The 25300-nt window shown below is 40.5% G+C and overlaps 1 protein-coding gene across 9 annotated transcripts in view; it reads right to left on the bottom strand.

The window, feature by feature from the left end:
- The window catches only part of SMYD3 (SET and MYND domain containing 3), a gene marked incomplete at its 5' end in the record, with an annotated part of 352491 nt that extends 329960 nt beyond the window's left edge, over positions 1-22531 (bottom strand). For 8 of the 9 annotated variants that reach the window (XR_013836949.1, XR_013836950.1, XR_013836951.1 and 5 more), the window contains one exon: positions 22287-22531. Coding sequence is in view for 5 of the 9 variants with exons in the window: in XM_079969531.1 (XP_079825657.1) it covers positions 22287-22531 (245 nt within the window). Of the gene's footprint in view, positions 1-11123; positions 11185-22286 lie in introns of those variants that run through there. The other variant, XM_079969535.1, reaches the window with a different exon arrangement.
- Positions 22532-25300: the final 2769 nt, after the last annotated feature.

Raw genomic sequence — 25300 nt, 5'->3', positions numbered from 1 at the left:
AGCTGAAATCTCCAGTACAGTCATACCTCATGTTACGTTTGCTTCATGTTACGTTCTTTCAGGTTACGTTCCACAGCGACCCGGAAGCACCGGAAAGGGTTACTTCCAGGTTTTGCCGCTTGCGCATGTGCAGAAGCGCAAAATGATGTCACATGCATGTGCAGAACTGGCGAACGGGCCTCCGGAATGGATCCCGTTCACAACCAGAGGTACCACTGTATCTCATGTTGCATTTTTGCCTGTTTTACAGCTGTTAAAAGTAAAAATTTCCACCTGCAAAAAGCCCGACTTCTAGAGAGACTCATCTGCAAGGCTGGGAAGGTAGGCTTCTATGTAAACAGTAGCAGACTCAAAATATAACTGCCAGCTTGTCATACATATTTTTGGAAAGCTGGTTTATCTAGGCTGCTCCAATTAAAACAGAATCAAAACACATTGTCTTCCGTCTTTTCTCTATAGCTGGGGATATGCCTGTCAATTGACAGCTTAGTTTGCTATAATTTTGCCTGTTGTTGATTTGTTCTATTGATTGCAGGGTTGTGATGTTGTCAAGACACTTGGAATTTTGTAGAAGAAATAAAGATTGCTGAATAACCACACACAGAGAAGGCTTCCCACCACTGCTCTCGATTCAGAAAAAAGGCTCATTTTTGCAACACCTAAAGATTATACAAAACAAATAGAATCTTAAATTAGAATCTTAATTAAATCTGCAATACTTAAATATACTTGTTTGGATATATAGAGCCCTTATTAAAATCAATGCAACTTATCTCAGAGTAAACAACTTCAGGATCTGGACATTTATGTGAAATATAAAGATGTTTCAGTTTTACTAAATTTCTAATGTGTAAGAACTTTTCTCTTCAGAATCTACTCTGGTTCCTCTTCTCATATTTTTCTTTCTTGTGCCATCCTGATATACTAAGGCTGAAAAGAATATTTTGCAACCATTAATCAACATTTCTGTTAAAGAAATAGATATTTATAATTTCTATTTTACAGAGGAGATTTCCATATATGACCATATTTACAAACTTGAAGGAAATTGATCAATAAATAACAGCGACTCAAAACAATTCAGATATGGCCTAAATCCAACACAGGTAACTGTTTAAGTCCACTGGAGGTCAATAGGCTTAACCATGCCTAACTGTTTTGAATTTAGGCCTATATTTATTGATCAATTTGGATTCCAATGACTGAGAAGGATGACATTTCCTTGGTTTTATTGATTATCCCAGAATGTGAACAATATGGAATACCTTCATAATGGAACAGAGATGGGATGGTGGACATTTTTCAGTCCAAATGTCACATTCCCCCATGAGCAACCTTCACGGGTTGCATGCTAGGAATGGGCAGCACCAGAAGCAAAAAATGGGCATATCCAGTAATGGATGTGACATTCCAGGCCTGCAAAAGTCAGGGGTATCTATACATAACATGCTCAACTCCATCCTGGCCCGCATGAAGCAGTCACAGTTAAGCACTCAAGGAGGTGGTGGAGTAAGCCCAGCTAGCATGGGGTGAGGTTGAGGCCTAGAGAGACACCTAAAGGCTACATAGGCTGGAGGGACACATTCTGCCCTGTGCCTGAGATTTCTCATTCCTGGAATGGAAAACCATTACTAATATTTCAATTTACAGACAAAAAACCAAGGATGGAAAAGAAGCAACTTCCGCAAGCCACTCAGCATGTCTATGGCCCAGTAAAGATCTAAAGGCAAGTCTCTCAGAACAAATGTTATTACTCTGTCAGCTGGACTGCCTAATGAAGTAAATGGAGCAACTCAGTTGGACGAGTTGTGCATGCATGTCTACCCCGGAGAGGTCAAACTTATTCCTACTAAATATGCAAACCATCCTGTACCACAATGCAAACCTCCTGCTCTGGCACCATATATTGCACTGTATTCAACATACAGTACACAAAAGGGTGTGACAATTTCAAGCCAAATAACATTGGGAAAGTTCTACTGAATGGCTAATAATCATCATCGACTGCAAAACCAATTTGCAGCATTTCTTCCAGCTTCTAAGCTTTGCTTCTCAGCCTCTTCTGTGCTGATGTCTCGGTCTCTCTATATATACATCCTAAGAAGCGGAGTTACAGTGTCACTGTTATCTGTCACAAGAGGAGAGATTGTCAATAACTCTCCTGCTCAGTTGGTCCAATCACATCACATCAGTGAGCACATTTCCATTTCAAAAATTGCTGTTGGTGTTGAAGTTACTTCAAAAGAGACACAGGCACTGCAGCACAGTATGAATTGGTATGAAAATGCCAACCTGACATGGCGTGTTCCTGGATGTTTGAGACAGATTTTTCCAGATACATTTAGTTAAAATTGTATTTTAGGTTTGAAAAATAACTACATGTTCATCACTGAGCCAAATTGCCTTTTGCCTTCAGCCCAGAAGACATGGGCCTTTAATCATCCTCCAGCAGTTTATAGAGTGGGTTTTCAGTGAAATAAGATTATTTGGTTTAGCTTGACAGCCATGGAATTACGCTCTGCACAATGAAGAGAAAAGATATTTTATTTTCTATTAGCTATGGCAAGCTTTCGCTCACTGGTCAAGAATGAAGAACCAACCAGAGGTTTTCACTAACCCGTACCAACAATCCATTTTGCAAGAAAATGGTCTGAATCAAGAGCCATGCTGTGGTCCGCAGAGTTAATGAAATACCAACATAGTATCACTTTTGGAAGCATTTAATTTCGAGAACAAACAACAGGTGAGCACAACTGGGTAAGAAAAAAGGAAATGGAAAAGATTCTCGGCCACTGAGCTATTACTGCTGTTGTTAAGTAAAAAGGATAGACACTGTCAAGGATGATAGTGTGTGTGTGTGTGTGTGTGTGTGTGTGTGTGTACATGTATTTATAGGACACTGCACTCTCATGTGTACCGTGCCATAAGAGCTGGGAAATCTGTGGCCCTCCAGATGTTGTTGGCCTCCACTGGTCATGGATGATGGGAGTTGTAATCCAACAACATCCAGATGGCATCAGGTTTCCCACCACTTCAGTACATAAATTGAAGTGAATAGAATAGAATAGAATAGAATAGAATAGAATAGAACAGAACAGAACAGAATAGCAGACTTGCAATGTTTCCGAATACTAGTTGCGGGAAACCATGGGAGGGGAGAATGCTCTTGTGCTCATATTCTGCTTCCTGATTTCCCATGGTCATCTGGTTGGCCACAAGTTTGCTGTTTCAGACATAATGGTAACCGAGCTGCTCAGTGGTTTGTTTCCCTGCTGGAGGAAGGAAGGAGGCAAAGCGGGTTATTTTTTAAAAAAATTATGGATATATAGCTTAGTTTTATGCCTGAACACATGCAGCAAACAAGAAAGACAGGGACCTATAATTTAAATTTCAATAAAGGTAGAAACAACAGATGGAGAGAAGAATTATAGAGGCAACAGCAACAAGAAAAGCATATGTATATATTTCTTTGTAGGTAAGGAAAGGAGAATTGTTTTGATAAGAGGAAAGCCTGTGGAAGAACAAAGAACAAACAAAGCATTTCTGTGAAAGACTTGTTTTAGAAATTCATATAGTGACCTTACTTCCAAAGAGTAGAAATGCACACACCTTATATATTTAGCTATTTAATTCAATATCTTATGGACAGATGTACAAAACAGATTTTAATAATATTTGGCACAAAAAATATTTGTGTTAGCATACCACCAAAAAAAATCAAACTAAGACCAATGGCTTCACTAATGTATATAAATGACTGCCTGAAGGTTGCACAGATGCTCCACTGTACATCTGCAATGACTTTGTGGTCATTCTGAATAGTTCCCTTTCACAATCTGTTACAGTGCGCCTGTTTCTGGTTCCCTGGCTTATGAAATAATCTTCATAACCAAATGACTTGCTGATAATTGCTTTGCTATCAGCTTGCTCTAAATAAAATGGATGATACTGCTTTGCCTTAAGAATTAGACCAGTCAGAGAACTGACAGTAGCATTTATGAAGATTATATACAAAGCAGATTAATGTATTTCTGAACTCTAATATAGATTCTGGCCTCCAGCAGCAGCACATATATTTTCCCCTTCAACCTCGGTCAACTCCACTGCCTCAGACCACTAAATCATGGAGCAATATATGGTACCCAAATAAAATAGTAGTCGAACACTTCTTGGGAGCAGTGAGATCCACTAAATGTCAGAAACATTAATTTTAGATTTAAACCAAGGATTTCCCCAGCTTGTGTATTCACGTAACTATAAATAGGAATCATTCATGAAAAAATGTTTCAAAAAGCTTTTAACTCATTTATATTTAGATAAGCTTCCCAGTCGATTAGAGAATCAGTTGCTACCCTAACTACTACACAGGCATGCCATCGCCTACCTGGTAACAATTAATAATATTAAAGAAACAGAATTTGAGGGCATAGGGAGGGACCATGATATTTTGTTGCCTGAGGCAAAGACAAGATGGCACCACTTCCCTCTTCCATATACAGTGGTGCCCCGCAAGACGAACACCTCGCAAGATGGAAAACCCGCTAGACGAAAGGGTTTTCCGTTTTGGAGGCGCTTCGCAAAACGAATTTCCCTATGGGCTTGCTTCACAAGACAAAAATGTCTTGCGAGTTCCTGCTGTTTTTTCCCCTTTTCCCCCTTTTTCCTAAGCCGCTAAGCCGCTTATCAGCTGATCGCTAAAAGCCGCTAAACCGCTAATAGCGCTAATCCACTAAGCTGTCAATGGGCTTGCTTCGCAAGACGAAAAAACCACTATACGAAGAGCCTCACGGAACGGATTAATTTCGTCTTGCGAGGACCACTGTACAGAAAATAGCAGCTTAATCTCTTTTCAACACGGGCAATGCAGCAACATCTAGTGCAGCAGAGACCAGCAAGTTAGCTAAGGTGGTGCAGGACAGGCCATGTGGCACATACAGGTAAATCCTCCACCACCTTAAGAATGCAAGAGCCCTGAAGGATCAGACAAAAGTCCCATCCACAGTACTCCAGCATCCCATCCTCAAAATGGCCTACCAGATGCCTGCTCAAACAAATGCTGCAATGAAGCAGCAGCACCAGTTTGCAACATGTAAGTAGAGCAGTCCATGCACATTGGTAATGCCCACTACATAGTATGGCCTAGACTGGCCGCCTGCCTGCTTGGTTAATCAGGACCTTTCACAATGGCACTGCTTCTGATGCATTGGGAGAAGGCAAGTGGGAATGACAGACAGTCAACCCAGGACAGCAACAAACATTCTTAGGAGGATGGAAATAGCCTGGAGAAATAGGCAGGGGGTCGCCACTCCACAGCAACTTAGTTGTGAGAAGCAAACCAGGAGCACCAGGAGCCTGGGTTTGGATGTAACGCTACACCAAAAAGTGACTTAGCTCCCGGCAATATAGCAGAAATGCAGGAGCAGCAAATTGCCCACAGTTCCGGTGGAATGCACCAGAATGCAGCACTATCACCTTTAAATTGTTGTTAACTAAAGAAGAAGAGGAGGAGGAGACTACCCGAAGGAGTCTCAAAGCAGCTAACATTCTCCTTTCCCTTCCTCCCCCACAACAAACACTCTGTGAGGTGAGTGGGGCTGAGAGAAGTGTGACTAGCCCAAGGTCACACAGCAGCTGCATGTGGAGGAGCGGAGACATGAACCCGGTTCACCAGATTACGAGTCTACCGCTCTTAACCACTACACCACACCGGCTCTCGAAAGCAGGAATGAGGAACACGTAGCCATTCAGATGCTGTTGGGTGACATTCCCCATAGTCTCCTGACCATGGGGCATGCTGGCTGGGTCCAATGGAAGTTCCATAACACAGGGAAAGGCCATAGCTCAGTAGTAGCTATTTTTTTAAGGGGTTTTTGAATGTTTTATGTAGTTTTTCAATTTCATTGTTCTGTATGGGACAATGACAATAAAGATACTGTATATTGTATCGTATAACATATAACGTATATCGTAGTGCATCTGTTTTACATGCAGAAGCTCCTAGGTTTGATTTCTGGTTTCTCCAGGTAGGGCTCAGAAAGACTCCTGCCTGAAACCCTGCAGAGCTGCTGTAAATCAGCACAGACGATACTGAGCTATATGGACCAATGGTTTGACTCAGTATCAGACAGCTCCCTGTGTCCACAACATCTGGAGGGCCATAAGTTCCCCATCCCTGGTTTAAAGTGGCATGTGATCATGCAACTGGCATATACAAAGTAGCTGCTCAAAGAAAGAACCTATCACTGTGCAACACTCTCTTTTAATCAGAGATTTAGTTCCCTTTTATGATGATGGGTTTGGCACAAGTGCAGCAACCTAACAAGATTGGATAGTGTTGAAATACAGTCGTACCTTGGTTCACAAACGCCTTGCAACTCAAACATTTTGGCTCCAGAATGCTGCAAACCTGGAAGTGAGTGTTCCGGTTTGCAAATGTTCTTTGGAACCCGAATGTCCGAGGCGGCTGACGCGGCTTTCAGTTGAGTGCAGGAAGCTGCTGCAGCCAATTGGAAGCCGCACCTTGGTTTTTGAACGTTTTCAGAAGTCGAATGGACTTCCAGAATGGATTCCGTTTGAGAACCAAGGTATGACTATACCGCTTCAGAAAACAATTTTTTTTCTGATTTAAAAGGGAACAAATATCACTAAAAATAGTCTGCATGAGCAACATTTTATGAACCAATGTTGCAAAACAAATTCCACAGTTATTATTTTGAAGAATTTATTATGAACTTAATATCACCTTGAAAATTAAAGACTTGGACAGATTCAACAAGCACTAGAAAAGTGCATAGAAACCGCTGTCAAATGAATCATGTCATCATCAATCAATAAGTGAAAGGTGCTAGTTCAACAGAGCATAACAGAAACCTAAGTCATATATTTGACAACTGGCCAGTTAGATAATACAGCTCCAGGATGACCTCTGTGGAAATTTAATTATCTTTGTCTCTGCAAATTCTGTTACAACAGATTCCTGAATCAACACCCCCAATCACAAATATACATTCTGAATTTTTAAAGTGACCCTTTATTCTGTTATTCAAATAGTCGTTTGCTTGCTTGCTTGCTTGACATCAATCTGCAGTGCATGAAGCTTTTATCTTAAAGTGTATTTGCCTTTAAAATATAGCAATGGGTGCCCCTTTAAGAGCCAATTATAATTTCTGATTTGCCTTTACTGCTAAGAATGATGGACATGTTTTAGCTATTATATTTCTAACTGGTCCTCCTTTAGAAAACTCAGAGCAGTTACAACTGAACACAGATGCACGCAGAGTGCTCAAGCTGCTGCAGAACTACATCCTCATTTTTTATCAGACATATATGCTTCTTAGAAACAAACAAGTTCTGTGAAGTTTCCGACAGAAGTGGCTATGCACATTGCTGAATGATTGGGGACTTGTGTCACCACATTTCTCGCTTTTCCCCTGAGCTGCTTTTCCATTAAAAAAAAGACAATGATGTGGGGGGGGGGGGGGAGAGAGCACACAAAGCACAAAAAATGGGAGTGGGTAAACTCCTTAACAGTGCTTTGGGCAGGGAGGGGAGTGAGCGACCCACCTGGAAGGGGATGAAGAAGCAAAGAGGAAGGGGATATCAGAATTCATATGTAGATAGTACATGTGTTATCTGAATGCAAATGTGGGGTGAACATGCATAAAAATAAAACATTCCTGGTCCTGTTTGCAAGTATGTCTGCATATGGTTTGATGGTCTCCCTTCTAGACACTCAGCTTCTACAACGGCGATATCTCCCTGGTTATTCAAGCCTCCCATTATTTATTTCATTCCTTTACTGGCCAAATTTTATATTATCTTACACTGAACACGAAGTTGCATATTTTTTAAAACTGAAAATACTGTATATTGAATATTATTATCTAGCATATTATTACAAAATAACTCCATGTTATACACTTCTCAGGCTTTTTGATAAGATTAATAAATTCTGCACATGTTCACTTTGAGAAGAAATGTTATGGCTGTGTAGACAGCAAGCTATGTTGCACGTTAGCCCTAGACATTGTAAACTACATGTTTAATGGAGAAATATATTTTAAATGTCAGCTGAAGACAAATAAAAATTATGATCTATGGCTATGGCCACTTCCAAATTCCACTCAACATTAGAACTGAAGAGCAAATGAAGTGAGTTACATCACCCACTATAATGTTAACCAAGAATCTTTGTATTACTCTTGGCGAACAGTTTATAAAAGTCAAGCCATTAAGCTGTAAGATCCAAAGGCCACGATGATGTGAATCAGTATCTACACTGGATCACTTCTTTTTAATGGGGAAAGGGGCAAATGTCAGCTAGGCCTTTAAAGCCCTAAATGGCTTCGGTCCAGTATATCTGAAGGAGCGTCTCCACCCCCATCATTCTACCCGAAGACTGAGGTCCAGCGCCAAGGGCCTTCTGGCGGTTCCCTCACTGCAAGAAGCCAAATTACAGGGAACCAGGCAGAGGGCCTTCGCGGTAGTGGCACCCGCCCTGTGGAACGCCCTCCCACCAGATGTCAAAGAGAACAACAACTACCAAGCTTTTAGAAGACATCTGAAGGCAGCCCTGTTTAGGGAAGCTTTTAATGTTTGATGTATTACTGTATTTTAATATTTGGTTGGAAGCCGCCCAGCGTGACTGGGGAAGCCCAGCCAGATGGGCGGGGTATAAATAATAAATATATTACTATTATTATTATTATTATTATTATTATTATTAGCCTTTTCACCAGCGGTCCAGCTCCCCTTTATATACTGTTATACAGGCATCCCCTCCACTTATGCATGTTCAAGTCATACACGACTGCACATATGCACTGCGTGCCAGAAACCTGGAAGTGGGGGAAGATACCTGAAGAACCTCAACAAAGCCCTACTGCACCTCCAGCTCATGAGGAGCCTGAAGAGGATATCTCCTTTGGACTCCAGGGAAGGTCTCCTTGCAAACTGGAGGAGCAGCAGGGTGTTCCCCATTTACACACATTTCACTTCTGTGCGCAGGGAGCCAGAAAGTAAACGCTGCCTAAATGGGGAGTTGCCTATAGTGTGGCTCCTAAAAGCAGCACTATCAGACCACACCCCACCTGCTATAGTGAAGGAGAAAAGGTACCAGAAGTTTATCAATTAATGAAGGTAGGAGGAGAATGCTTGGATTTATTCTAAAAAGAAGTTAATATATTCCTATGTGTATAGGACCATATAGGGTTCAAGATAATAATCAACACCTGGTCTTAAGCCCAGAAACAATTTGGTAGCCAGTGCCACTTTACAGGAATTTCTAGAGAGTATTTTTAATATAAATTAATATAATTTTTTATATAAATTTCCATCATTTAAAGCACCAAACAAACAAAATTGAAAGCATCCACTGCTAACTCAGGTAATGGAATTTTCCTGAGCAATTTCCAATGCTTACCAAATGCTAGCTTAAATAACATCACAAGTGTAGGCAGCACAAAGCTAATAAACCACAATTTATTTACATCAAGCCTGTTTGTAAGCTAACAGTTCAAAGTTCTATATGTGACTGAACTGTCAATCAGACAATTATGCAAAACAGCCTTTTCTTTACAACAAAGTGAATACAAATTAATGTTTTTCCCATAATGTTTATGTCACATTTTATGTGAATGCTTGCCCAAAAGACTGAGATCAGAAGTAATCAGTGTACAGGGTTTTGTAGTCAAAGCTCATCAAATTGCAAATTGATTTCCAACACCCATTTTCAACCTTACATTATATTGGTACAAAACAATGGTGTATTTTCAGTGGCAATTTTTCAGCTACAGAACAACTACTTTTCAACAGGCCCACAGTAATAGACATAGATACACATAGATAAATATTTGTAAATACTTTTATCAAATGAAATATAAAATTCCGTGTTTATAACAACATACCGGAGAAACCTGACTCTTTGAAAATGATTTTCAGGAAGCAACTACTTTTTTGAGAGTTGAACTATAAATGCCAATGGTAACTAAGGCATGCTAAGCAAGTTGGTTTGCATAGCTCCATATTTTTGATACCTACATCGTTACTCTGACACCATACGTTATGATTTTCACATAAATTGTTGCAATATGATTTGAGGCAAACCAAGTAATGGGCAAAACATTTTCTTCTAAATCCATTTGATTATTTTTCCTTATCAACCTTCCTTCCCAAAAACTTAGCCTCACATGTAAATGGGGTGATATTGACTAACATTCACTGCTTTCCCCAAATCCATTGCTGGTTGCTGCAATGAAAAGCTGAAGTGGAAAGAGGATGGAAAGCATAAAGAGTTAGGGAATTGTTTTATTCAGTCTTGTATCTATGTGCTAATTAAAATATCATTTTAAAAAATGTCTTCTTTCATTGCATTGTTATGGTGGCGGTGCTTTAAGACTTCTTTTCTGGTTGCTGAAACAAAAGGGTTGGACAACCAGAAGTGGACTAGGAGAGATTCGATATATGCTTATACTGAAAGTGCATAGTTAGGCATGTTTCTAAGTATGTGAGGAGACACAAGATTGCAGATTCAGTGGTAAGGAAATGGTACTAAGTGCATGCTCAGAGGTACTTTTCATCCCATGTTCCAGGTCTCAACCCTAGTATTAGGCTGAGCTCCGGTTGACACAATTATTTAGGATGAGACAGGGGTGGGGTGGGGGAATAAGCAAAAGAAGCTTGCCTATAACAAGAATGGAAAGAGAGTTATGGAAAGAAAAATGGTGCTTTTTGTGAAGAGTTGCCAGAGGAAAATGAGGAGTGGATGGGGAGGGTGGTGAAACGTTTGTTAAAATTTAAGTCTAGTTTATTCATGTGCCACTTTCCCACAGTGAACTGTGACCAAAAGACATTGACATCATCAATGAATTATCAAAATACAAAACATCTGAAAAACACTTTGCTTCAAAGCATATGAATCTAATATATAATCAATAGCAATAGCAATTCAGGAAGCAAATGATAAGTTGAATATTACTTAATATATCACAGACACAGAGCAAAACATAAATGTTAATGGGTAAAAAAAATTAAAGGTATCCCACACTACTTGTTCCGGTCTTACTGAAGCCCAGTGAGCTACGGCACGATTGAAATGCAGTACAGAAGAGATGGGTTTTTCTCACCAGGCTGGATGGTTCACAGCGGGCTCTCTCATCTCTCCTCCTAATAATTTCTGGAGTGAGAGGTTGTGGGACTTTCATCTGTGCAGAAAATATGCCATTACTGTGCAAGTCCAGCTTCTTAATTCTAAGTGGCTGGAGAAAGGGGAGGCTGTAGTTGCTCAGTGGTTAGGGGGAAAGCAGTCTGAATATCCCCATAGGCACACTCTGTATTATTAACAGGGGGGGGGTATGGGGTTGTATATTTAAAAGCTCCCTGATGAAAACAACTCGCTACACATATGGACACAAAAATAACATTATTAGTGAGAGACCAAGCTGAATCTTTTCCTCTGAAATACATTAGGTTCATTTTCTCTTTGTAGGGGTAAGGATATATTTCCGTAGAGGAGTATTCAAATGTGCAACTCCTTGCTTGCTAAATGTAGTGTACAATATAGGGAAAATGCTGTACCACTGACCCCCCAAGACTCAAGCATAAAAGTTCAGATAAAACAAAGCAGGAGAAGTTGCACCTGCTGAAATCTTTCCAGAGTTCCAGAGGCCTATATAGCATAGCAGTTTGCTATTGCCTTTATTCTTTTGTTATATGCTAAACATGTGTCTTCTGACTACGCATCATAAGATCACTGAAGACAGACTCCAACTAAATTGATACCAGGAGTCCGCCCTGGCTCTATAGTGACTATCATAAGCCTCGGCTCCTAGTCTGATGTGGCTCCAGTCAAGGCAAGTTTCCATATCAATTACCATAAAAGAAGGTGCAAGAAAATAATTCATACCCCCACTGAAAAGAGAGGGGGAGGAATTTAGTCTAGCATATTACTGAACATATTAAATCAAACTGTCTTAGAAGCAAATATTCTGAGAAATGATATCATGCATTAATTACAATTTGTGGCTACAATAAATTGATATCCATTTATTGAAGTGCGAATGCAACGGACAACTGGCAGGCTATTTCATGCCTCAAAGAATTTATAGCAAAAGGGACACAGGGACATACTCAGCACAAGCGATTCTGTATTATTATTTTTTAAGCTTTTGCACATTTGGAACAGAAAATAGACCAGTGCTTAAAATGCCTGAAAAAATCCCAATTTTAAAAACCGATACTAAATTGTAATTTACTTATGACTATGGAAAATGCTTACTATTGCAATTAAGAATGAATGTCTACCACTCTCTAATGAAAACATACTACCAGTTATTTTTACAATTAAAAACTAAATGCATACATGCATGGCTGAATATTAAATAAACCTACTATCAGCACCCATATTTATATGAGCAATAAAGAGTGTGTACAGGCAGATATGATAATTATTAATTTATATGTGAAGGAAGGCAAAAAATAAAAAATGAGAAGTGAAATAATTAATTAGCCTGCAGGAGAGTTGTTCCACATGGGCAAGCCTTGAAGCCCTTAATCTAACAAAAATAACTTACTAAGGGAATAAGGACACTAGAGAAGAACCTGGATATGTCTGTTGAAATATTGTTGAGCTAGCCAACTTTGTTGAGAAGCACAGATCAATTGCATATGATAGTTGCACCCAATACAGTTTTATGTACACTCCGCCCCTGCAAATAATAGTGTCCCCAAGTTCATCTCCTTACTAGTCCTCAGAGGAATGGATGGCAACCATCCACTTATGTAGGAGATAATGAGAGCGTGCAGTCTGGAACATCACGATGGTGTTGATTAGAATGTCTTTGGGTGATCCTAGTGGGTGGAATAAGAAGCATGTTTGAACCTCTTTCAACTCCCTTCCAGGTGACAGCCTCCTTAACTTTCTCCACACACTATCAGAGCACTGAAGAACTAAGTCAGCACGTACTTGCACAGTCCTGTTTTCTGGGTTCTGTTTCTCAGATGCACTAGATCAAGATTGAGGAACTTGTGGCCCTCCAAATGTAGTGGAACAGCAACTGCTATCAACCCTGGCTGGGTTGCTTGCAGGGGCAACAATATTTGGTGGCCACAAGCCTGTACACACACTTTCTCTCTGACTGTGTGTGTGTGTGTGTGTGTGTGTGTGTGTGTGTAAAGCATGCTTCCCACCACCTCAAGCTACATCCATTGACTATGTGCCCCCCCCATCTGCTAACACATATGGCCCTTGCAGGCAAAAATATGACAAAACATTGGGAAGCAAATTTTATATAGATCTGCAAAAACATTACATTAACAGGGACACTTACTAACTCCTGTGACGCTATAATTAATCTGAAGTGACAGCATTTCAACCTCTCCCAAAAGGTTCACGTGCATTTTTTTTATAATTAATAATGATTTCAGCATTAAGTTAGCTAAGGATTCACCCCACGTTTAGATAGAAGAAATAATTGCTTATACAATTAGAAAACTTCAAAACTGAGTACAAGTTGACCAGCATTTACCAGATGAAAAGATATCAGGTAGACCATTTTATCTTCCCACATCTTCCCACATCTATCAGGTAGACCATTTTATCTTCCCACTTCATTTTATCTTCCCACATCTAGTAACAGAGGTTTGTAGCATTCCCTAGCAGCTGTCCACTGCTGAACAGCTCTTACCATTAAGGACAATATTGTAAATGAAATCTACCTTCCTGTAATTTAACATCATTGTTTATTACCTATACTATGGAACAGTATATAGTGAATAACTATTCTCTCCCATATTTCTGAAATCATCATAAAATATTTGAGAATTAATATTTAAAGATTTCCCATTTTTAAATTATTTCCTTACATTCCAAGTCGGTATTTTAACAGCCAAAAGCTGTATACGTTACAATATTGCCTTGCTAGCACATTGTACCATTAAAAAATATTGCTCAAAAGAAATTACCAGAGAACTTATTAGTGTATCCAAAGCAAGGAGACTTCTGTGCAGTTCTTAAAACATCAGCAATCTTCGACATGTTTCATTAAAAATTTAATTTAAGCAGCATTGGCTTATCAAGACATAAAACAAGGGATTATCCACAGCAAATACTTAGGGTAATTCAATCAAAATGACTGCCAAGGAAATAAAACCTTTCCTGGGAGCTCGCAAGCCATCTACTTGCAATATCCAAACTGTTTGAATGGACAGCTATTAGCCAAAAAGCTACATCATCAGACATCTGACAATCTGCCAGGCACCATTCCTTCACTGTGAGCTTAATTTGTCCTTCAGGAGTGAGCCAGTCTGGCTCTGACCTTTTCCTGTATTATCTGTGTTGTCTCCCTCCCAAACGCTTACCTGGCAATTCCAGGTGGAATACTAAGGGGATCAGGCAAAACACCAGCACTAAGCTTGACTGAGGTCTTGATTTCTACCATAAAAATTATCTTCAACAAACAATTGAACTGACTGTATTTTTGTTGCAGACAAAACACTAGTTCTGATTCTTTGGATATTCTCCCATTTTAGCAGCAATACCTGTTGCAGCTGGGAAATAGGTATTTTAATTTAAAGAAACAGCCAGTCTGCTTTCAGGACCACTGTTTCGCCCAACATGTGGAATTGTGTAAATGCACATTTAAATATAGCAGGGGTAGCCAACATGGTGACCTTCAGATGTTTTGGACTACAGTTCCTGACCACTAGCTGATGGGAGTTGTAGTCATCTGGAGGGCACCTCATTGGCCACCCCAACTTAGGGTTTATAAAATACTGTCTTTTCAAACATTTTTCTTAGACCTGCAATAATACTGTGTCTGATTAATTTTCCATTAAACTGTGCCACTCTACAGATCAAACATTTCAGATCAAAATAATTGACCATTTGTTTATTTAGGTACAGAAGAACTGATAGCCTGCCTTTCTAACACATGTGTATTACACCAATTAAAATCAACAGATAAAAATATCAACAATACAAAAACAAAAACAACATATATCCATAACATATTAAAAGCAGATCAGCAAACAAACTTGACAAGGTCAAGCACATCAGATAAAACATCGTTTCCCATTAAAACCAGATCAGCATGACAAATGAAAAGCTGGCTGGAAAAGATAAAAATAAAAATTCTAAAGCTGGCGAAAGGCTGAATGAACCTAATGGGGCAAGGTTTTCCAGAACAGCTGCTGCAATGAATGAGGTGGTGCTGTTTCTTCTCCAAATCAACCTTACTTTCACCTTAGGTAGGTAGGAGACAAGAAACTGGATGTCAGGAAGAAGAGCACTAACCTCAGCATGCCGCCTTTCTATATACACAGGGTTTGTCTTTTGAACAATGAGTTCTTTGTTGTAGAGAGATGCATTAAGTCATATGATGACCCTCCAGTATTTCAGATCTACATGCAACATCCATGGATACAGTGCAAGGGCGGGCAGGAACCTCAAGCCCAGAAGCTGAATGCCTCCCTTCAGAGCACTCTATCTGGCCCCTGGCACTCTTCCCCAGGCCACACACTTTCACATTCCTGGAGTGTTTTTGCCCTGCTAGAACATGTCCTTGAACTTTGACAACTCCTCTTGTTCTCCAGGATGGAGGATAGAGAACTGAGAGAGTACTGTACAAAAGTAAAATTTACATTTGTTGCCCCACCCATTATTGCCTCTGTCTCTGCCCCTGGAATCACCCAGGAGGAGATGAAGCTCTCAGGCTGAAAAAAGTTTCCCACCTCTGATGTGGTGGATGCAACTCAGGTACAGAAGCTCCTTCCCAAAGTCTAACTAGTGCTTTCCCAGCTTTGGGGAGGAGGTAAAAGGGCTCTAGGACCCTGCCAGAGCTTTGTGCTTCCTTTCCAAAGCTATGAGCCTCGCTTAACCAGCTTTGGGAAGGCAGCACAGGGCTGGAGAGGTGTCAGATTTTGGCTCCCCGCCCCCAGACCACGACAAGGTATTGTGCAGCTCATGGGTTCCAGGTCAATATACTCTTGTGGCCAGTTGGTATGAAAAGTTGGAGTGCCCTGTCTTAACAGATAAGACTCAAAGCCACTTCTGAAAACACCTCCAGGCAGATCGTCAGGGAACAGAAGATTTCCCTCATGAAAGGTATCATCCAAATATTGTAGTAAAATAAATTCCCTATTTCCATCAAGCTAACAAAGACTCTTAAGGGCAAACCAAGCTGGATGTAATGAATCCCCAACTGCCCCTTCTTCCTTTGCAAAGTGCCTTCAGGAGAGAGCGATTTGTATCAGAGAAAGAATAGGAGGGATTTCCCTCAAAACATTCCACTGGTATTCACTCACATTTCCTCTGTACAGTTTCAGGCCTGTGTTTGTAAGGTATGCTTGAGTGCAGAATGCTAACGTGGGTCAAAGAAGCTGGAGAGATGTTTCGGTGAAAGAGAGACTGGCAAGGTTTTTATCCAGGAGAACATGGGGTGAGCTCCCGTTGCTCGGTCCCTGCTCCTGCCAACCTAGTAGTTTGTAAGCACGTCAAAGTGCAAGTAGATAAATAGGTACCGCTCCAGCGGGAAGGTAAACAGCGTTTTTGTGCACTGCTCTGGTTTGCCAGAAGCGGCTTAGTCATGCTGGCCACATGACCCAGCTGTACGCCAGCTTCCTCGGCCAATAAAGCGAGATGAGCGCCGCAACCCCAGAGTCGGTCACAACTGGACCTAATGGTCAGGGGTCCCTTTACCTTTTTACATTGCAAGGGAGAATGGGCCACCAGGGTTTTATGAAGTATGCCCCAGCTTGAACTTGATGCAAGTCTTGTGGAGGGAATACCAGTTACAGACCAATGTGTACTGTACACAGATGACCTAGACTGCAGAACCATGCAAAGGATGAGGCTTTAGCCACTGCAAAAGGGATCCACTTACCCAAGGCAAGGCAACTGTCAGCCACCCCCACTTCCAATCAAGTGGACAGTTCCATAACAAACCTAGGTCAGAAAGGTCTGAGTACTGCAAGGACACACAAGACTGATTCTGAAAACAATTATTCAAAAGTCCCACCAAATTTATTGGAACTTCCTAGCAAAGGAGTTGCATCCAGTGATTCCCCTCACCTGCATTAGAGTAACAGCCACCTCTGCTTATAGCAGGAAATGGGAGCAAACCACATCTTATGCAATACCATCATATCCCCTGTTGACTTTCAATCATGAACCGATTTCCCATATCCTTATAACTTCTCTTAAAGGACTGTTAAAAGCTTAGCCTACTTATGGTAGAAGATTTTACACTCTATATAAACTGAAGTATAGCTCTGCCAGAACTGATTATACATATAGTAGAGATTAAGGAGTAAAGAGAAACCACTACTTGTTGACTTTAATGGAAAAAAATATTCCATCATGCTATGCGCAGGGAGGAAATTATACTTTACTATAACTGGCTGTATTGATCCAAGGCTCACAACATATAAAAGAACCAATCTTGGAAGCTAGAGATAGCCTTGTTCTGTAATATAGAATGGAGCTATTACAGCGAGCTTTCGGCTATCTATCAGTCTGAGATATAACACGCTCTGGCTGTTTATGTGCATTTATAACTACAAAAGTGACTCAAACCTATCCTTATTAGCTATGGAATCTAAACTACAACAAGCTGTCGTACTTGGGTCTATAAGCAAATCCTCTTCATTCAGGCATATCCCGAATGACAAATTGTAATATACACCAATTTTCAGAAAACTGTTGCGAAGAATATTTATACTCCAGACAGATTATAAATCAAAACAAAGCATAAAGATATCCTATCCAAGATGTAAAGAGACTCTGAATAATGTAGGACTTTGAAAGCAAGGACATGATACAACTGGGTGTGTGATACAAACAAGAACAAAATTAATTGACAGCAGGAGAGGCATGGGTCAGAACGATAAGAGGAAGAGAGATTATAAATAGGAACACATGTTTTGAAAAGGCCATTGTTAGCATTGAAATTGCTAAAGGACCGTTACTGAAACAGGAGGTGTTTAAGCCATGGAAAATATATTTAAGGATAAAAATAAATACATCAAAACTATAATGAAAAGACTCCCCAACTGTGAAGATAAATGAAAATTCACAACAGAAGCAAATATGAAATCAGGTAATGTTAGACTCCGGACATTACAAAAACTCTGCTCCTTACTATTACAACGTACCACAAAACTAAAAGATATGTGCTTAAGCTCCCATCTAAACAAATAGTGCTTTAATTGATCCACCAATTACTCCTTATAGCCCAACTCAGAATGTTTGTTATATAAATTTATTGCATTTGATTCCTTGATTTACCTTACATTGCATGTGTCCAGGAAATCTATACCTAATATAATCTGCACCTGAAAACTACCCTTTCTTCCTAGCACAATCCTTGGTCTCTTCTACAATCAGACTAGATTAAGTTAGCACACAAAGGGCCTCATGTCTTACTTTCCCTATGCTTCTAGATACAGGTAGGTAGCCATGTTGGCCTGACACAGTCGAAATAAATAAATAAAATAAATATTAGTCCAGTAGCACCTTAGAGGTCAACTAAATTTGTTCTGGGTATACCCAGAACAAACTTAGTTGGTCTCTAAGGTGCTACTGGACAATTTATTTATTTCCCTATGCTTTTCAGCCATGTCTGTAAAAGAACATTCATATCTAACTCACTGGGAAAGCTGACTGCATTGAGAGTTCATACAGCTCTGGGGAATGAGGTGGAGGGGAGATGCAAAAGGTCTACTTCAGATTAAGGCAGCAGCAAGGGGACAGGAAGTGGATGGAATTTTGGCTTCCAGTCTGCTCCAAAATCCGAAACAATTCTCAGAAATGTTCCAAACATTAGCCAGGATGCTACTTCATGTGAACCTACACTGGAATTGTTAACATATTTATTTAAATAGTACAAATTCAAATCATACCACAAGTGATTTTGAAAATCCCCTGAAAAGATCTGAAGATGGAAACAAATGTGGAACTCCCATAATTATTTTGTCCTTTAAGAAAACTTCCTTAAAGCTGAGACAGGTTTTCCATGCAAGATGTGTAACATAATATGTTAAACATTAGAGATAAATATTCAAAATAAGTAGAATATTTTTTTTCTAGGCCACAAAAACTAATATCATTTTTATATGTGTACAGTTACAATAATGTAATATAATACAAAACTTCCAGGGATCTTACATAAAATACCCCCCTTTCACCTTCAGAACAATAAATGGAAACTAATTTGCAACTGCATATTACATCAGCTATTATCCATATTTTAATATCTATTTTTCCCTCGCAGCACTTATTTTCATTATGAATTTGAAAAAATAAAAATTTACCCTTAAAGAAAAATAAATGAAGCACTGAGTGTGTGCTAATTTGCTAAGTTACTGCAATTTCCTCTTGTCCCCCACTCCCTTATGTGTTGAGGATTTTCCTTTGGCACATATTAATATTTATCGAGTATAGAGATTCCACTTTTTTATTTTACATGAGAATATGGCAAGCTCAGTTTATGTCTTTTAGGCTGTGAAACTCACCTTTATTCTGAAAACATTTCCTATGCAAATAGCAACATTGTTACATTGTCTTACATATCAGTTGTTAGATTTTTAAACTTTTTTTTTAAGAAAGCCTATCACCACTCAATAGTTAAGAGTAGCTCTAGAAACAAACATTTTACCCTTTTGTGATACTGAATCATGCAATATTTGAAAGGAAATCATTTCACCACAATCACTAGGTGGCTATGAGCAAATGGTTAAGTATGAGTGCCCATCCCTTTCAATGTGGTGACAGAGAGCTTTATGCCCAATCTTAATCTTCCCCTGCCCTTGCAGACCAACTAATCATACTGTAATATGGTCAGAACATAGCATTCATTGTGACTATTCATGCAGTTAAAAACTAGAGGCTTAAGTCTTTTTTTATGTATTAACAAATAGACCTTTTGTGTTCATGTACTGCCACCTATTGGAGATTTGTTATAAGAAACAAAAACACAAAGCCACAAAAGTTTATGTCTAATGATACTATTCCAAGTCTACAAAATCCTAGTGAATAATCTTATAGCCAAAATAATAAAACTTATGGATACATCAGTCTAACTCAATATCTGGCACCTTCTTAAATTCTATTGGTCCGTCATCTGGAACAACTGTGGTAAAGGTAAATAATTTTTGAGTCTGACCTAAAAATTTGAGACCATTTAGCTTATTACAGCAAGAAAGACACAGTAAACGGCAGGGAAATAACAACAGGAAGAGAAGAGAATAATGCAAATGTGGAGAAATGAGGGCAGTGGGGAAATCACCAGTGAAACTATCTGAATGGCTGAAATATGAACAGAGATTTGAGTGACCAAAAAAAATGCTTTTCAAATTATGAACAACTTGTGGTTACACGTTTGGCTACAAAACAAATAGGAGACACCTGCCAAATGTCATTGGGAAAGACCAGTCAGTGCTAGTCAGTGACAATGCTGAAATAAACTAGCATGGCCCTTTTGGTGGTACTCCAATTGAAATTTTAGCTAATGAACAATCTTGTGGCATTTACCTCCACAACTTGCATATGTGTGGGTGAGCTTTTCCCCTCAGAATCTGCACTGCCCTTTCATTCCACCATTCCCAACAGGTGTGAAAGACATTATTATTTAACATCTATGAAATGCCTAACTTCTTCTAAGCACTGTACAGCTATTAAGGGATTACAGACAGTCCCTTACCTGCAGGCTCGCTATGCAGTATGACTCAAAAGGAATAGAGAGGGAAGTGGAGGGCAAGCTTTGGAGAAGCTACGAAATCACTTCTTCAAAAATCATAGGATGAAACACTTGCATGTTTCAAGTCATAGCTTGCGTGTATAAACATGCCATCACAAATCTAACACCACACAAGAGCACTTTCATATCACCTCACACTCTTCATCACTTGAGTCACTTCCAGCATCCTGCCACAAGCCATCAATGCTGAATAATCTTGTAAGGAAAGGCCCATTGTTTCATCATCACATCTTAAAAATAAGGGTGGTTACCCTTTGGCCTTTCATATCCTTGGGATACAGTTCCCATAATCCCTGACCACTGGCTGTTCTGGGGCTGATGAGAGCTGAAGTCCAACTTACAGGGCACACAGATTGGTCTTAAATTTGTGCCTATCTGTCCAAAATGCAAACCCACCCCATGAGGAGGATGACTACTGTCTCAGTGGCTGTGGCAAGTTTCCAATACCAGGCGGCCGCCTCAGTCTATGCATGAGGCATACTGTTCCTTTTTAACCAGGCCTTTGGTGGATTTGATTGACATCCTACGTGTCCTTTTAAAATGTGGTTGGTGGTTTTTTGGGGGGCAGGGGTTATTGGGTGGTTGTTGTTTTTTAATTTATGTATTTTGTGGTTTTATATTTTGATTTTATTCTATGAACTGCCCTGAGACCTCTGGGTTTAGGACAGTATATAAATTCAAATAGTAGTAGTAGTAGAAGAAGAAGAAGAAGTAGTAATACTGCGCCAGGTTTAAGTCTACCCAGAGACAGCAGCTACACTTCACAGTGTTACCAGGACCACTTCTGTTTATGACCTGTACTAAGGAACAGTATATAGTAAATAACTATTCTCTCCCATATTTCTGAAATCATCGTAAAATATTTGAGAATTAATATTTAAAGATTTCCCATTTTTAAATTATTTCCTTACATTCCAAGTTGGTGTTTTAACAGCCAAAAGCTGTATACATTGCAATATTGCCTTGCTAGCAGATTGTACCATTAAAAAATATTGCTCAAAAGAAATGACCAGTGAATTTATTAGTTCACTGGTAACTTAGAACTGTATCCAAAGCAAGAAGACTTCTGGGCAGTTCTTAAAACATCAGCAGTCTTGTACATTTCATTAAAAATTTAATTTAAGAAGAATTGAAGCATTGGCTTTTATATTTTGATTTTATTCTGTGAACTGCCCTGAGACCTCTGGGTATAGGGCGGTATATAAATTCTAATAGTAGTAGTAGTAGTAGTAGTAATAGTAATAGAGGGCCGGATAAGTCCACCCAGAGACAGCAGCTGCACTTCACCGCGTTGCCAGGACCACTTTCCGCCCCACCCACTTCCAGCCAATTTGCTGTATTGACGGGCAAGAGACTCCACAGCCGCAGCAAGGAAAGGCGGTGCTGGAAGGGAGCCGCGGCGCATGAATGCCATGCCTTGCGCTACGCAAACGTTCGCAGCACGGCAGCGCCGCCCAGCCAAAGAAGGCAGAGAGAGCGGGCGGACGGGCGGCCGACCCGGCGAGGGACGCGGAGCTCGGGAAGCCCAGCCAATACCTGCGCAGGCAGCGCTCGCACACGCCTCCCAAGCGCTTCTTGCTGACGGTGTAAGCGAAGGGCTCCGCGCGGTACAGCAGCTCTCCCGGCTTCACCGCCTTCGAGGAGCGCAGGCCGTTGCCTTTGCCCGGGCTGGCAAACTTCTCCATCGCCGCTTGCACAGAGCGAAGAGAGGCGCCCGGGCCCACAGGGCCCTTCCCGCCTCTGGCCCCACGTGACGCCGCTCGTGTCGCCGCCGGAACCATCTTTGGTACGGGCAAGAGGCGCCCGGCTTCAGGGCGCCCTCACCCCGCGGCGTCAAGCTCAGCAAGATGTGCATTCCCCCCCCCCCCCAAAAAAAAACCGGGTTTAGACACTCGGGGATGTGGGCTTTAAATAAGAAAAAAATAATAATTATATCCTGCGCCGTCTGTGGGAGGCTAGGCTCTTCCAGAATCACATTAGGAAACAATTTCCCAATTTAGGGCTGCAATCCGAAACGCGCTTAACCTGGAGATAGTAAAGGTAAAGGTACCCCTGCCCGTACGGGCCAGTCTTGACAGACTCTGGGGTTGTGCGCCCATCTCACTCAAGAGGCCAGGGGCCAGCGCTGTCCGGAGACACTTCCGGGTCACGTGGCCAGCGTGACATCGCTGCTCTGGCGAGCCAGAGCCGCACACGGAAACGCCGTTTACCTTCCCGCTGGTAAGCGGTCCCTATTTATCTACTTGCACCCGGAGGTGCTTTCGAACTGCTAGGTTGGCAGGCGCTGGGACCGAGCAGCGGGAGCGCACCCCGCCGCAGGGATTCGAACCGCCGATCTTTCGATCGGCAAGTTCTAGGCGCTGAGGCTTTAACCCACAGCGCCACCTGCATCCCATTAACCTGGAGATAAACCTCATCAAATCAATGGGGATTACTTCTGAGCAAACATATTCGGGATCGGGTTGCAAAATCAGATTTAAGCTGCCCACTGCCTTAAGATTACTGCCCACAGTTACTATGACAATCACCATTTACAGATCTGTGTCACAGCACAACCATAACCAACATCATCTCATAAGTAAGACATACTGAATTAATGTGGGGCTAGGACTGGAGTCTTAATCTCAGGATTGGCCCACTCATGAGGCAAGGTGAATTACTGCCTCAGGTGACAGAAGGCAGCACATCCAGCCTCCAAGAAATGCATCACCAGCTGCTGCCACGTGCTTCTTGGAGGCCAGACCTGCCACTTCCTTGGCAGCCCTCCCCAGTGCCACCTCTACTTATTAAGGAATAAGAGGAGCTGCTGGTCTCCCACCCTTCTTCCTGCTGTAGATCTTCATTCACCCCTTCTTCCCTGGTGGGTCTGTTGCAGGAGGGGAGGGGGCAGGACAAGAAAGAGTCTTGCAACATAACAAAGCATAAAAGAAATACAGAAATCAAAAATTGAAGCAGTAAAGTGTCACGGCCCTGGAAGGGCAGAAGTACAAAGATACAAATGAGCTCTAACAGGATAATAAATTATTAACTCGTACAAAGATTCCCTTTACAAATAAGATTTTTTTTTTAAAAAAGTACTGTATTCTTCACCAGTGAGTTCCATCATACTGAGAATAAAAGTTCTATAGTCTTAAATGATCCAGACATTTGTATATAGTCATGGCATTGAGTTACCAAGTGTCATAGGTCAAAAAAGTGCCATAGGTCAAATTTGAGCTCTGCCGTTTAGATATGTATACGTAGGAGATATCTCTTCAAGAAGGGCAATTTGCCAACCCCTTTAATACCAGCAATCCAGATTATTAAGATTAAAAGTATTTTAAAAATACAAATAAATTACTATTATGTGTTTGGCTTACTTGCAGTTTGAATGCTGTTTTCTGCTTCCTTGGGCCAAGATACCAGAGACTGAACCCAAAACTCCATGCATGCAAAACACGTGGTCTGCCACAGAACTGAATCCCCCAATCCTGGGCTTGAGGAACTTGTGCATATCAAATATAATTTGGAAAAGAAGTATTTTGGAGACACATGAACACAGGTTTGAAGATACACATGAGAAATGGTGTGAAGTGTGCCCTCAACTGAAACTCAGTGTGGTGCAGCAACTAGAATGTTAGATTTAGAACTTGGGCATACATTCAGCTCTTCACTCAGCCGCAAACTGCACTGAAAAGGCATCAAAGAATGAGTGACTTTAGGATTGTAACATCACAGCTTAGTTTACCTTATTGGTTGTTATGAGAATAAAATGTAGGAGCTCTGAGCTCCTGGGGTGGGACAATAGGATAAAAATAAAATAATATATATTTTTTAATCATCTTACCATCTTTTGCTTACAAATGGAAAATGCAATGTTATCTTGTTTTGGATTGTTGTGACCTACAGTTTGCATTTGTCCTGGAAACAGCACAACATGGCTAATGCTTACATTAGTAGCTATTTTATTTTTATCTTTACAGTCAAGCAATATATAAATTTTGTTAGAGAGTGTCCTTTGCCTAGAAAGACTGTAAACTAGCACACATTCCAAATGACAGGCAGGTGGCACAACAACACAATTTCTCAGATTCCTTAGCTATTTCCTGCTTTCACTTTGATTCAAATATTAATATGCAGAGCCAATCTAAAGAGATACTCTACAAAAGTGGATTTATTTAAAATAGTGTAAGGTGCTAAGATATGTTATTTGCTTTTTTTAATGAACACCTTAATTCATCTCTGGATTTTAAAATAGTTGTTTAAACATCTACAGGTAAAACAATACAAATGTTTCAACAGCCTATTTCAAGACCTTTTTGTTATATAATTTCAGGCTCTGCATACTTGCATTAATAAAGCCCTCTGCCCAATGAAGATAGTGTTTTAGATTATTATCTGACCTTCTAGATAGTTGTATAATGTTGCTCCTGTACAGTGTTCTTTGTGACTTACTAGCATGACATTGTATCGTTGTCAAATGAGATCATGTTGCTAAGAATAGTGTTTGCTACAGGTAACCGATTCTACTTTGCAATGCAATATGACTCCTTATTCTCAAAGGAAAAATT

This window comes from Podarcis cretensis (assembly GCF_951804945.1).
Source record: "Podarcis cretensis genome assembly, chromosome: 3".
Classification (NCBI taxonomy): Eukaryota; Metazoa; Chordata; class Lepidosauria; order Squamata; family Lacertidae; genus Podarcis; species Podarcis cretensis.
The sequence above is the reverse complement of the archived record's forward strand: the minus strand, read 5'-3'. Positions and strand labels throughout refer to the sequence as shown.